At 42.3% G+C, this 12,047-nt stretch overlaps 1 protein-coding gene across 1 annotated transcript in view; it reads right to left on the reverse strand.

Annotated features, from left to right (window-relative positions):
* The window catches only part of LOC115388145 (immunoglobulin superfamily member 21-like), a 31,230-nt gene extending 26,602 nt beyond the window's left edge, over nucleotides 1-4,628 (reverse strand). The window contains exon 1 of the mRNA XM_030091088.1: nucleotides 4,401-4,628. Coding sequence (XP_029946948.1) covers nucleotides 4,401-4,628 — 228 coding nt within the window. The remainder of the gene's footprint in view (nucleotides 1-4,400) is intronic.
* Nucleotides 4,629-12,047: the final 7,419 nt, after the last annotated feature.

A 12,047-nucleotide genomic window follows, 5' to 3' on the forward strand; every position in this document is an offset into this window, starting at 1 on the left:
CGTGGGACATTGTGTGCAGAAGTGTGAGGAAATAAATGGATTTAATCCATTCTGGAATGAGGTTGTAACATAAAACGTGGAAAAAGTGAGGCGCTGTGAGTATTTTCTGGATGCAGTGGAACTCATTCACTTTTAAAGTTGTCAACATCTGCAGCTCCCGGTATGAATGAATCATCAGCCGCTTTGATCCTTTCACAGTAACTCTGAATGAGCCTCACTCAGGTAACAAGTCGGCGAAACGAATGTAAGGAGGAGAAAATACGTTTGGGTTCAAATGTAGGTAGGAAAAATCAAAAGTTACCCGAAAATAAATACTCGAGCCGGAACCTGCAACATCTACTTGAGCGGAGAAACTGAATACAAATATTTTTTTTAACAGTAATTTAGAACTGCTTATCAGACATGCTTATCTTCCTTCACTAACTGTCAGCTCAATCGCTTGTTTCTTTGTACGTTGAAGGGCCACGATGGCGCCTGGGCTCGCAACGATATGACATTGAAAATAGAGCTGACAACAGCTCATTTCGCAACAAGCCCCCGGGCAGCAGCAACGGCAAAGACGAAATGAGTTTCATCAAAAAGCAAAAAGGGAGCCGTTTGAAGTTTTACTCATATAAGTGGGCCAAAGAAGCACCACTCAAGCCAATACTTACAAACTAATAACAAGGTTTTGTTATGCAAGCATGACTGTGAACAATAGAATAAATGATGTAAATGGCCACAGCTTAAATTTGATATTGTGTTCAATCACACGCGGTAAAAACCATTCAGGCAGTATACGAATAACAAATACTCCACAATGTCCTTTCGCAACCTGTAATTAACTGGCAGATTCAAATTGAGCCTTGATTATTTCAAAAACAGCTGTTACTCACTACAGAAAGATTTGTTAACATTTGAGAATTCAATACAGTTTTGGACTTGATTAAACCGCAGCTGGTGGGTAACCATGCACATCAAGCAAACCAAATACATGTAGAGCAAAGTAAATTACATCTAAATTAAGATTTTGGGATGTTTGAAACCACTGAAAGGCCGTTCTGTTGGAAGGAATCTTTCCATCAGACTGTCAGTTTGTGCTACTCTTTCCTCACAGTGAGGAGGCCTTGGTTAGTTTGCCATGTTCTCCCTGTGTACTGACGGACCTTCTCTGGCTTATCAGGGTCATTGATTCTAAAGGCTGGTCCATGCTTCACATGTACGCGTTCTGCGTCCGCCTTGGAAGGTCAGCGCACTACGATGCGGACAGCGCTTTCTCCCATACTAACATTTTGAGCTCAGCTGTGCGCGTCTCATGCAGGCGCGGTGATCCACGCAGCCTCGAGAAGCTTTTCCGGCTCTACAGACTGTTTATCTGCTCCTTTATTACGGATTATTTAGAGAAAATTAAGCACATACATTGTCAGTACATTATCTTTAAGTATTAAAGTTTATTTAGCCTTTTTTTTTCTGTTTCTGAATCGCGGGGGCGGCGCCGGAGCGATTAGTTACTTTTTCACTTCTGTCTGCAGACCTTCTCCTCCCTCCAGACAGTCTGCTCATCTCTTTTCCACCAGTTTTCACTCTTTCGGTGTCTTTAATGGGAGCCATCAGGCTGTAGCTCCGTCTACGTTCACTTTTACCGTCATGTTTTGTTTGCTATGGCGCAGGCGCACACTTCCGCGACCTGCGCGCAATGCGCAACGCAGGCTCAATTTTCTGGCTGCTGCGCGGACGTTCCGCGGATCGGTCCGCGCGGACCCTAGCGGACAGGAAGTCATGACGATTTTTACTTCGCGCGGACCAACGCGCACCCACGCGGACATGTGAAGCATGGACGGGCCTTTAATGCCTGTGAGGTGGTTTTGTGTCTTTGCGTCGACCCTGATGAACTATCAACCTCCGGCCGGGACAGACTGCAACCTTAATTTGTAGTGCTGGTACGGAAACTGGAAGGACGACATGCTGTATGAGGCCCGAGCCAACTTCTACAGGTCCCCGCCCGAGCCTCCACAGAGGATGTGCGATTTTTATAAGCTGCATGTTTTATTTATTCTCACATTCTCCGAGCCAGCAGACGCGATTTATATCGCGCGTTAACTTCTGTGCAAACACCGTGTCTGTTTGCCTGTATGATATAGGCCTAATGAGCAATCATGAAATTAGTTTCTGTCTCAGAACCCGCACATGATCATATTTAAATTTCCCCCAATGGCCCTCTGACTCACACAATGACATGGAAATGCGAATTTGAGCTGAATTAATTCTGTGCTACGAGAGCAACAGAGGAACATTAGAGGATCCGGCACTCGCGGCCACCGACACGCAGGTGTTTTCACTTATGTGGGCTAATTAAACCTCTTCTCAGGACCGTGTGGGTGCGCTCACACTCACTAAACATCTGACTCCACTTTTGGTTTTGTTTTGCCTGTTTGTTTTGTGAAAGTACACCTTATCACTTGAAAAAAAACCAGATAATAACGTATAAAGTTGTGTGACTTTGGCAAACTTTTATGATACTGTAGCTCTTCACAGCAGCAAACAGTAAAACAGAGAACACCTGTGTGGGTGTGCGAGACTTTATTATCTACCATTGTTTGTTTTTTTTTTGGTTTTTTTCCAGGTAGGTACTGTTAAGGTTCCCAGTGGTAAAACGGAGAATGGGTTCAGAAAGCCACTGTGGAGACAAAGTGAGCTAATTGAAGACGTAAGACACGTTTATTATTTTTAGAACATTAGATTCAGTGTTTTTCCTCATGATTACTGCAAACAAGCAAGATAAGTAACTGTAGAGAACCTGAAACGTCTCGACGTTACACTGTAACACACACAAAGATAAACGTTCATGGAATCACTATTTAAGTTTGATTAAAAGACCACCTTCATAGCCCAGTGCATTTAATTAAATTCATATTTTGCCTATCATGACCTTTTTACTGATGCTGTGCCAGCCATCATTCACCCTTGAAAAAAGGAGCTGATAATGCCACGTAAAAACATGGGGAATATGCTCTGTCCTGATGTAGAAAATACTGTCAAATTAATGCAACTTCTCAAATTTGTAATACATAAAGTCTCTTCTCCTGAATATTCAGCTTACTGTAAAATTGCAGAAATGTTTTCTCTTGCTGTTTCGTCACTGAGCCAAAGCAAAACGCAGTCCACCAGTAATCTGACTTATTTTATGCACCTCTTCAAGTATATATTCCATTTCCCACAGTCCTCTGTAATGAAATGTGTGTATCTTGTGTGTTTTTATTCAACAGCCATTACATTACATTGTGCCCTTGTATTGCCGTCAAAACCGATATTCTTGGGTAGTTAACATTACCCTCAGAGTGCAATCACTGCAAACTGTCTTCTAGGTTTTTCTCTTATCTGCTACAACAGCGAATTGAGTAAACAATTCTTTTTCATTTCATCTCATGTCAGTGGCTTGGTGCGTTATTGACAGAGCTAATTATGAGCAAAGCGACTTAGGCCGCGACACGGAGGCAGCCTGGGATTACTGACCGGCTGAAACCTCTCAGACCTCTTTTTTTTTTTCTTCTCCATTATGCGGTTCGGGGAAGACTCCAGCAGAGTCGAGCTTCAATGGCTTTAGGCTCACTGTGAAATCACAACAGGGGAGAGCCTCACTCATCATTCCATCAACCAGGAAGTACCTGAGAGACGGAAATCATATTCACCTTGTCTTCACCTCTCACTGGCTCATAATTGCAGGAGATAGGTGTGCTCAGGGTCTGGAGTCCATTACCATACACCCATGGACGATGATTAATGACCTAGCGGGAACGAGCAGCGAGCGACTGCTCTCAAACAGCGTCCGTAAGCTCATATGCCACCAAGCATCGAACATATGCTTCAGCTATATTTAAGAGACCTTGTCTTGCTCTTCAAAAAGTAAAAGTGTTTTTCTTTTTTTTTCTACTGAAAACTTGTGTACACTGTTGCACCACTAAATGTGTGTGCATGAGGGTTTATAAGTATAATTCTGTATGCAATCATTACTGTCTTGTCAATGTGATTAGAATAATTGCCCTGAATTAAAGCATCAATATCACTAATGGTTCGGTTCCCTAAATCGAGCAACATTTTGTAATGACTGCGTCACATGACAGACTTTATGGTAATCGCACACAAGCCAATCTGCAAACAGGCTAACTGAGGTATTTAGTGCACGTTATCTGAAGCTCCATCATACAGCTCTACTGAGCAGACAGGGCTGAATTTCTCTGGGAAGCAGGGAGATCAGCAACCGCTGTCACGTAACTTTTCAATTATTGGTCAGTAAAAGCATTCACAAGTTCAAGAGAAAGAATATTTGGTAAAACATTTTTCCCTGTTTAAAAAAAAAAATAAGAAAAAAAGGTCAAGGTATGCAGCAAATTCAAGTCCCCAGTGAAACACAAGCAACTCACCGAAGGAGCTGGTTTTCCTCCCTTCGCAGTGCAGAGAAGAGTGAAATTCTGGGCCTGGTATCGACTGAAAGGGGCCGGAGTGTTCTCCGCCACCACTGATATGTTGTTTGGAGGGGCTGTGGAGGACAAGTGTGAAAGCAGAATTAAACAACATCCCGATACACTGCACAGATACACAGAAAATGCCATTTTAGGATTACGTATGTAGGTGGAAACTACAGTGGTCATGCTGACGCCGGCAGCACTGCAGCCCGGGAGCGAGAGCGGAAAAAAAGCATTAATGTTCTGCCCTGATGTTTAAAATAAAACTGACTAAAACAAATCTACAGGCCGGCTTTATCCATCTACGATATCCCTCTATTTTCTAAGAAAGCAAAGAACCTGCTGAGAGAATCTCCACTTTAAAGGGTAACTGAATGGCTGGGACAATATGTTCAAAAGTCCCAAGGGCTCATGTGAGTAGGATGGGGCTGATAAGGTAGAAATCTCATACATATCATATCACTAACCCACTATCTGAATCTCTCGAGGGATCTCAGCAAGTGTGTCCATGGTAGTGGAAAAGGAAAACATGTGAGCAGGACTTCCTGGCATATGGAGTGGCACTGGGAGGAGAAATGGGTAATGAATGAAAATCTCCCCACATCCTCCACAAAATCAGCTGTTCAACATGCAGGGCTCTGGTCCTTGTGCTGTTGACTTAAAATATGAACGTGAACGCTCACGGACCATATAGCAGAGGATTAACGAACACATGAGAAAGCAAGCCTTATCTGATGACATTGCAGCAGATGGTGGACAAATGCTGGAGGGACCAGTCGCATCCCGATGAGGACGGAACAAAGCAGAGACACTTTGCACTGCGTTTGCTGAAGACATGGCTTTACTCTTGTATCTAAAACATCCACGCGTTGTTTCTGTGGGAAGTTTTTCATTTACCGCACATCATACTGTCACAGCATCATTCTTCATAGTGTGAACAAAGGTCTTTTCTTAAAACTGTCTCATACTGTATTATACAAGTGTTAATTTGTTATCATCTAATCTGCTTAGTGGACAAAATGTAATATAAAGGCTAGTGAACTCATGTTTTTCTTTATCTGAGAAATTACGTGCTTTCTGCTTTTGCTGTTAACCTAATGGAAGAGGTAAGACCTGTGGCTATCCCAGCATGCCTACTGGCCTCGGGCGCACCTCCACACCCTGTCCGTGAAGATAGATCACTAACAGAAAGGGACACAAACCACAACCTTGGCGGAGTGCAGCGCCCACCTTGAACAAGTACGACTGAATCCCGAGTATACAAACACAGCATCTGCAGCCGAGTACAGGGAGCGAGTCATCCGTTACAAAGGTCCCAGCATGCACCACTAAACACCTCCCACAGAACATCTCGGGGGGGATATGCTCGTAAAAGTTCTCACACCTGACGTGACTTTCAAACTCCCGTGTCCCTGAGATTGGTGCAGATTCCAACAGGTGGCTGCGAAATTGCAGTCGCTGTAGCGTAGTGTTGTGATGTCGAGGCTGAGCCGTAAAGATCCGTCTGACGGTCGTTCTATATCTCCACCCTTATCTATGGTCATGAACTTCGAGTCCTCACTAACTGAATAAGATGGTAGATATAAGTGGCTGAAATTAGTTTTCTCCTCATGGTGGCAGGCGCCACTCTCAGTGATAGATTGAGGAGTTCTTCTGAAAGTCGGGCCGCTGCGACACTGACATGATCCAGTTGAGGTGGTTCAGGCATCTGGTTAGGATGAATTCTGGTCGTTAGTCCATCCTCAGACCAGACTGAGGCCCCGAGGTCGGCCCAGGACCTGCTGAGACCTCAAAACTTGGGTTTGGCCTGAGAGCCAAGGGCATGCAGGACAGAGATGGTCGCTGAGATGGGTGTCTCTGCTGTCCGTAATGGACAAACGGCATTTTCACTCACGGTTGTATACCGAGAACTGACGTAGGATTGTGTGACCCCTGTATGATTCCCCCAAAGACATTCTCAATGCTAACATCGAGACACAGACATGCACATGCAACACCCTTAGAGCATATATATATAGTCACATGCCTATTTTTTGAGCCTAGGAGGAAGCGACAACACACAAGTGCCAACCACTACAGTCGGCAGTTAATAGTCATCCCACACATTACTCTCCAGATTCCGTAGTATGTACAATATGTTACAAGAGTCCTTCAAAACAGCTCGCGCTCCATTCAGGAAAAACATTTGTAAATTGTTTCAAGGACCGTGTAAGAAAAAAAAAAAGAAACAGTCTGTGAAAAAAAATAAAGGACAAAAGAAAAGAAAGAGAAAAGAAACAGTGTGAAAGTTAGAATGTGTGAATTCAGAGGTCCTGCTTTCAGGCAGATGAGACAAGCAGGAAGGTCAGGCAAGGAAGCTGTGGCTTTCTCACACGCCGGCGGTACGCGTAAATCTATCAAGTGGTTTTAAACAGACATACCACAGCAATTAATTAAGAGCAGGAGGAGGGGGGGGGGGGGGGGGGGGGGGCTGTTCAGCTGCTGGCCCTCGTGCCTCAGTGTTTCCACACCTCTTAATTGCTTATTGATGAAATTCATATGGTTGTAAATTAACCTTAGAACACTCCATTAGCTTACTGACAAGCCTGCCTCAACCTGGCGTATGATAAGCTTTCAGGGTTGTCTCTTTCCGACCATTCGTGCTCAGAGAGTCAGAGTGTGTGAAGTGCTCTAATACAATGAATTGCGGAGCACATAATCAGACAATAAAAAATAAAACCATCCCATTTATGGATTTACCATATCGATTGCTCTCACCTTAAAGCGCCATTCTTTTTGTAGAATCTAGTAAATACAGTCCAAACACAAATGGATATTTTCTTCTTGTAAAAAGTTTCCCATGATCCTAGAATATGTCGTTAAAAATTATGAATCATTAACACAGTATTAGCAGCTGTAAACACAAAGAGATCAAGAGTGTTTTGCAGCAATCTGTGGAGAGTTTTGACATACAAAAGCCCACACACTTAATTCAGACAAGTAATCTTATGAAAACTAATCCTAACAGGTTTAAAATAATTGTCATTAAAATGTAAGTTTCCACTTGACTCATAAGTATCGATAATCCCCTGACAAGTGCTTCTGCAAAGCAGTGGTAACAAGGTTCTTGTTTAGTTAGAATAAAATCAGTAACACAACCTTGTCAATGCTGAGATAAACAACTCTGGTCAAGTTAGTTCAGGGCAGCTGCTCATTGATCGCCCTGCTCTGTTGTTCTCTGCCCTGTGGGTGGGGAGCCACTAATGGGAGTCAACATCTAAGAGGGCAATAAACATTTGGAAAATATTTGACACGATTAAAATCGAGAGCAATTGCGCAGAGCTCACTCTTTTTTTTTTTTTTTTTTTGCAAACACAACAATCCTGTAGAACAGGATTAAACTGATTGTCTGTGATGATGAAGTCTGAGCCTTTCATACCTCATTTAATTGCAGTTCTTCTTTGCCCTGCTTGTTAAAGGTTGAGCAAACTTCGATCATTTGTTTTTATCTTTTCTGTGCATGACAGAGTTTGTTGTTTTACCGAGCCCTGCATGACACATTTTAGAAAATGGATGAATAATTAAATTCTTCTCCTGACAAGGTTATCAGTCGATGCTCATATAGTATTCATTCTAAACAGGGGGAGGAAAAACCTATCATTTAAATAATACTGGAAAAAAAGCTGCCTGCACCAAGTTTGCTAAACAACATGTAGTTTGGGGAAAACTTGTAAAAAAATGTGAGAGAATGTCAATGTCTCTGACATCCTTCTGGAGGTTTCTTTAAAGAATCAAAATATTCAAGTACAGATATATACAATCCAAAAACCTCTAAGCGCTTCCTCACTTTTCCTTCACATAATAAAAACTGCACACAGTGTGCAGGAACACAGATTTCTGCAATGCACATGGAATTTTGAGTGCCACACAGAGATGATTTCTATATTTTGGAGGTGGTTTAGTGGTTCGTGCTCTCACCGCACAGCGAGAACAACCCCGGTTAGGACTCCTTCATTCTTTGAACATGAAGTTTGCATGTTCTCTTTGTGCCGCAACGATTTTCTTCAGGTACTTCTGATTCCAATCATAATCAAAAAACATGTATTTGAGGTGATTTGGTGACTCCAAATTGCCCATAAGTGTTAGTAAAAATGTGAGTAGCTGTTAGTTCAAAGAGGACAAACACAAAGGGACAGACAGCCTCTCCCAGTGCGACCTACTTCCAACATAGTTACAGTAGTTGAGGTTGTCTCAATGTCCAAAAAGCAGTCTAAAAAAATAGAAGGGCTCCTTGTTGACAGAAATCACAGAAAAAAGAATATTTTTAGCTTTTGCGCAATTATTCCAAACACGGTCTTTACTTCATGCACCTAAAAACACCATAATGAAATCTTAAATGAAGTTGCAAATGCTTATAAAAATGTAGAAAAACACGTGAAATCGTAATTCTGAAACTTAGGAAATGTCTCCAGTCCCACTACCACAAAAGTCTTTTGTAAACAACTGCATTAAAACAGCTTTTAATGTATTTTTTTCCCAGTTAGTGCTACCATGTGCCACATCAATAGTGATGTCTCCCTCCATTACTTGTTTAACACCTCCCTTTTATTCCACGTCCTCAGGCACCATTACTCTGCTATAGTCCTAAACAACAACAAAGACAAAAAAAAACAAAAAAACAAAAAGAGGCAAAGAATCTGTAAATGTGATTGTGAGAGTACAAAACATAAGTGTGGTTAATGCTCTAGAGAGACTTTTCCCTGGCCTCATAATTAAAGGATTTCGGGCTCTGGAGACGGCTGGACTCACAAGAAACACTCCCAACATCCCCTTCTGCTAAGCACCTTGCCCTCAAGTCCACATCTCTGGGGGCGGGCTTATAGTGGAGGAAGGTTGTGTGTGTGTGTGCACATGCTCATGAATAAGTGTGTGCGTGCATCTGCCTACATGTTCTTGCATCTGTTTGTCTGAAACCAAAACTACTGAATCTCTGGGGCCTGATCATAAGTAAAAAGGTTTCTGTATCTCCTTACAAGACAGCGGAAAGCAGAGAAGATCAGTAATAAAAGGATCATCTGTGGAACACCTGGTAAATTCAGGGTGTGAAAATAAAAGAAGGCTAAAACATGTTTCACACTCTTTATGGGGTTTATAGGATTAAACACTCCATTGTAAGGTTGGATTGCATTTAGTCAGCGAGCCCTATAAGTCATTATGTACAATGAGACGAACGTTCAACGCGTTCCTGACTCGTACTTTTACACTGAGTGACAAAAGCACAGCGACGAGCATTTGATGAGCCTTTAGTTTTGATTGTGAATGTTCTGAGGTAATCATAATGGATTTTGGATTTTAGACATCTTCGCTCTCAGGGGTCTAATCACCTTCACTGAAAGATTAACACTTTAAAATGAGTCCCTGTAAGAGAGAGTTGAAACCAACTCACAACAACCAGGAAACTGTGTGATTATAGAAAGTATTTCTGGAATCAAAATGAAAGTATGTTTGTTCATCTTTAGCTTGTGTCATCTCTTAGAAATGATGGTTATTTTATGCTATATAATATACATTTCATTCACCCACTGCATGCTGGGATATCTCTCTGTGCAAACTGTGTCGCTGCCTTGGAAGTGTGTGGGTGAAAGGATTCAACAATAAATCCTTTTCTGATGATGGGGGATGAAGTTTTCTGAGCTCTGAAGTTGAAAACAGCATTCACAGTAATGTTATTCTATTGGCTATATTTTGAAAATAAATCATGATCTTTAAATAATTCAGAACCAGCTCATCATCAATCCATCCATCTTATACACGTTAAGGTCATCTGAGCCTGGAATCGATCCCATCTGACAATTGGTGAAAGGCAGTTCATGTATGGAGTTACTGGATGATCAACACGTCCACAACCTGAGGTTAACACCTCTGGATCAGAGGAGGAAGCCAGAGCACACAGAAAAAAACAAAAAACAAATGTCGACACAGGGAGGACAAGCACACACACAGGAAGAACCCATGCTTGTCATCCAGCAATTAGAGCTGATGACTGCCAGGTACTGATGCTCTTCATTTAACGCATATTAGCTTTTAAGTTACTAACTTTCATGGGGCGTGTCATTCTATCACAGAGGAGCATTAGATCTGAACGTCCCTCTGTGGAGATTTGCTTTTCATAAAGGTTTCAAATAACTTTAAATCATGTTTCAAGTTGCCGAAATTAAAAATGTTCTTTGATCTGACTTTCATGAAGCAGGTGGAGTGAACTGACTGGGTCCCGCGTGTTCCGGACACAAAGTTGTATATTTCAAACCACATAAACGAGGGTCTTGAGGTGACAAAGAGCCATCAATATGCAAAACAGCCTCATATTTGAATTTGGAGAGGTTCTTTGGGGTTGAAACTGGAAATAATAGCACAGAAAGAAAGAGACAGAAGCAGACCCCAAAGAAAATCTAAAAAATATTTCCCCTTGTCAAAGCCAGAGAGACAATATCAGATGTAATATGGATTTCCAAGATAAAAAGCAAAATGAGATTGCAGATGGGAGGACTGAAAAGCCTCGCAAGCATAATGAGTTAATGTTATATTGGACTTTTTTATCGACTTCTTCTGAGGACAGAATTTTCTGGTGAAGCTCCAGAGAGGCTTTTGCTATTGAGTGCTGCTGCATCGAGGGGTAAGAGATCAAGGTCAGGTACTTAGCAGCACCTTCAGAAAACATGTATTTTCTTTAATCTCATTCTGCTGAGCCAGAGTGAAACTCATAAGTTCACAGAACACAGAAAGTATGATAACATTGAATGTAACGCCCCAGGAGGAGACTAAATCATTTTACCACCTGTCTTCACTGTCCCGCTGTTTTACCTAATGGCATCTTAATGAGACAAATTGTCTTGTGTACACATCAATGAGACACTACCTACTACAAAACCGTGGCTACAAACAAGGTGATTGAAGAAATGAAATTAAAATTGAAGAATTCCTCGAAGGACTTTAGTACCTGTGTCCAAAATCTACACATCCAGGCTTCAGTGTTAAACAGTTACCGCCTCAGGTTTCACAGTGGTGGGGTCAGCTGTTTAACAATGTCACACTCTCTGTGTGGAAGCTTTCATCAGTCCGGTGGTGCTGGTTTCAATATTGCCGTTTGGCTTTTGGCTGGAGTTAAAAAAAAAAATAAAATACTGTGAAGTTAGTGAGAGATCCTTGACAGTGTTCAATAGCCTGTTCCTGCAGAGGCCCCGGTCTGAGGGTGGGAATACTGCTCATTAAAGGAAGCAATTAATTATCTTGAAAACAAATAAAGTAGCTTTTGGGCATGCTCCCACCACACTGCACATTCTCCTCAAAACCCTTAGACTACCCTGCACAGCTGTTTTCTCCCTCGTTCTCACTGACAGAAACGCCCGAGGTTCAGTTGTGACAGAGAAGCGCCATGTTGCTCCTGGAAGGAAACAGCGCTCCCTGCACCACAGGTCCTTCCCGCCGAGCGCTCTCCTTCCTGGAACGGTCCTGGTTCAGTAACTTTACTTGCTTACCCCCAGCAGTCGCTCTGGTTTCCTCGCGGTGCCTCAGATTTGTCGTCGGTTGTCGCTGCCCTTGTTTTATGCTCTCCTTCTCTCTTTGTCA

Source organism: Salarias fasciatus, chromosome 5, assembly GCF_902148845.1.
Source record: "Salarias fasciatus chromosome 5, fSalaFa1.1, whole genome shotgun sequence".
In the NCBI taxonomy this organism is placed as follows: Eukaryota; Metazoa; Chordata; class Actinopteri; order Blenniiformes; family Blenniidae; genus Salarias; species Salarias fasciatus.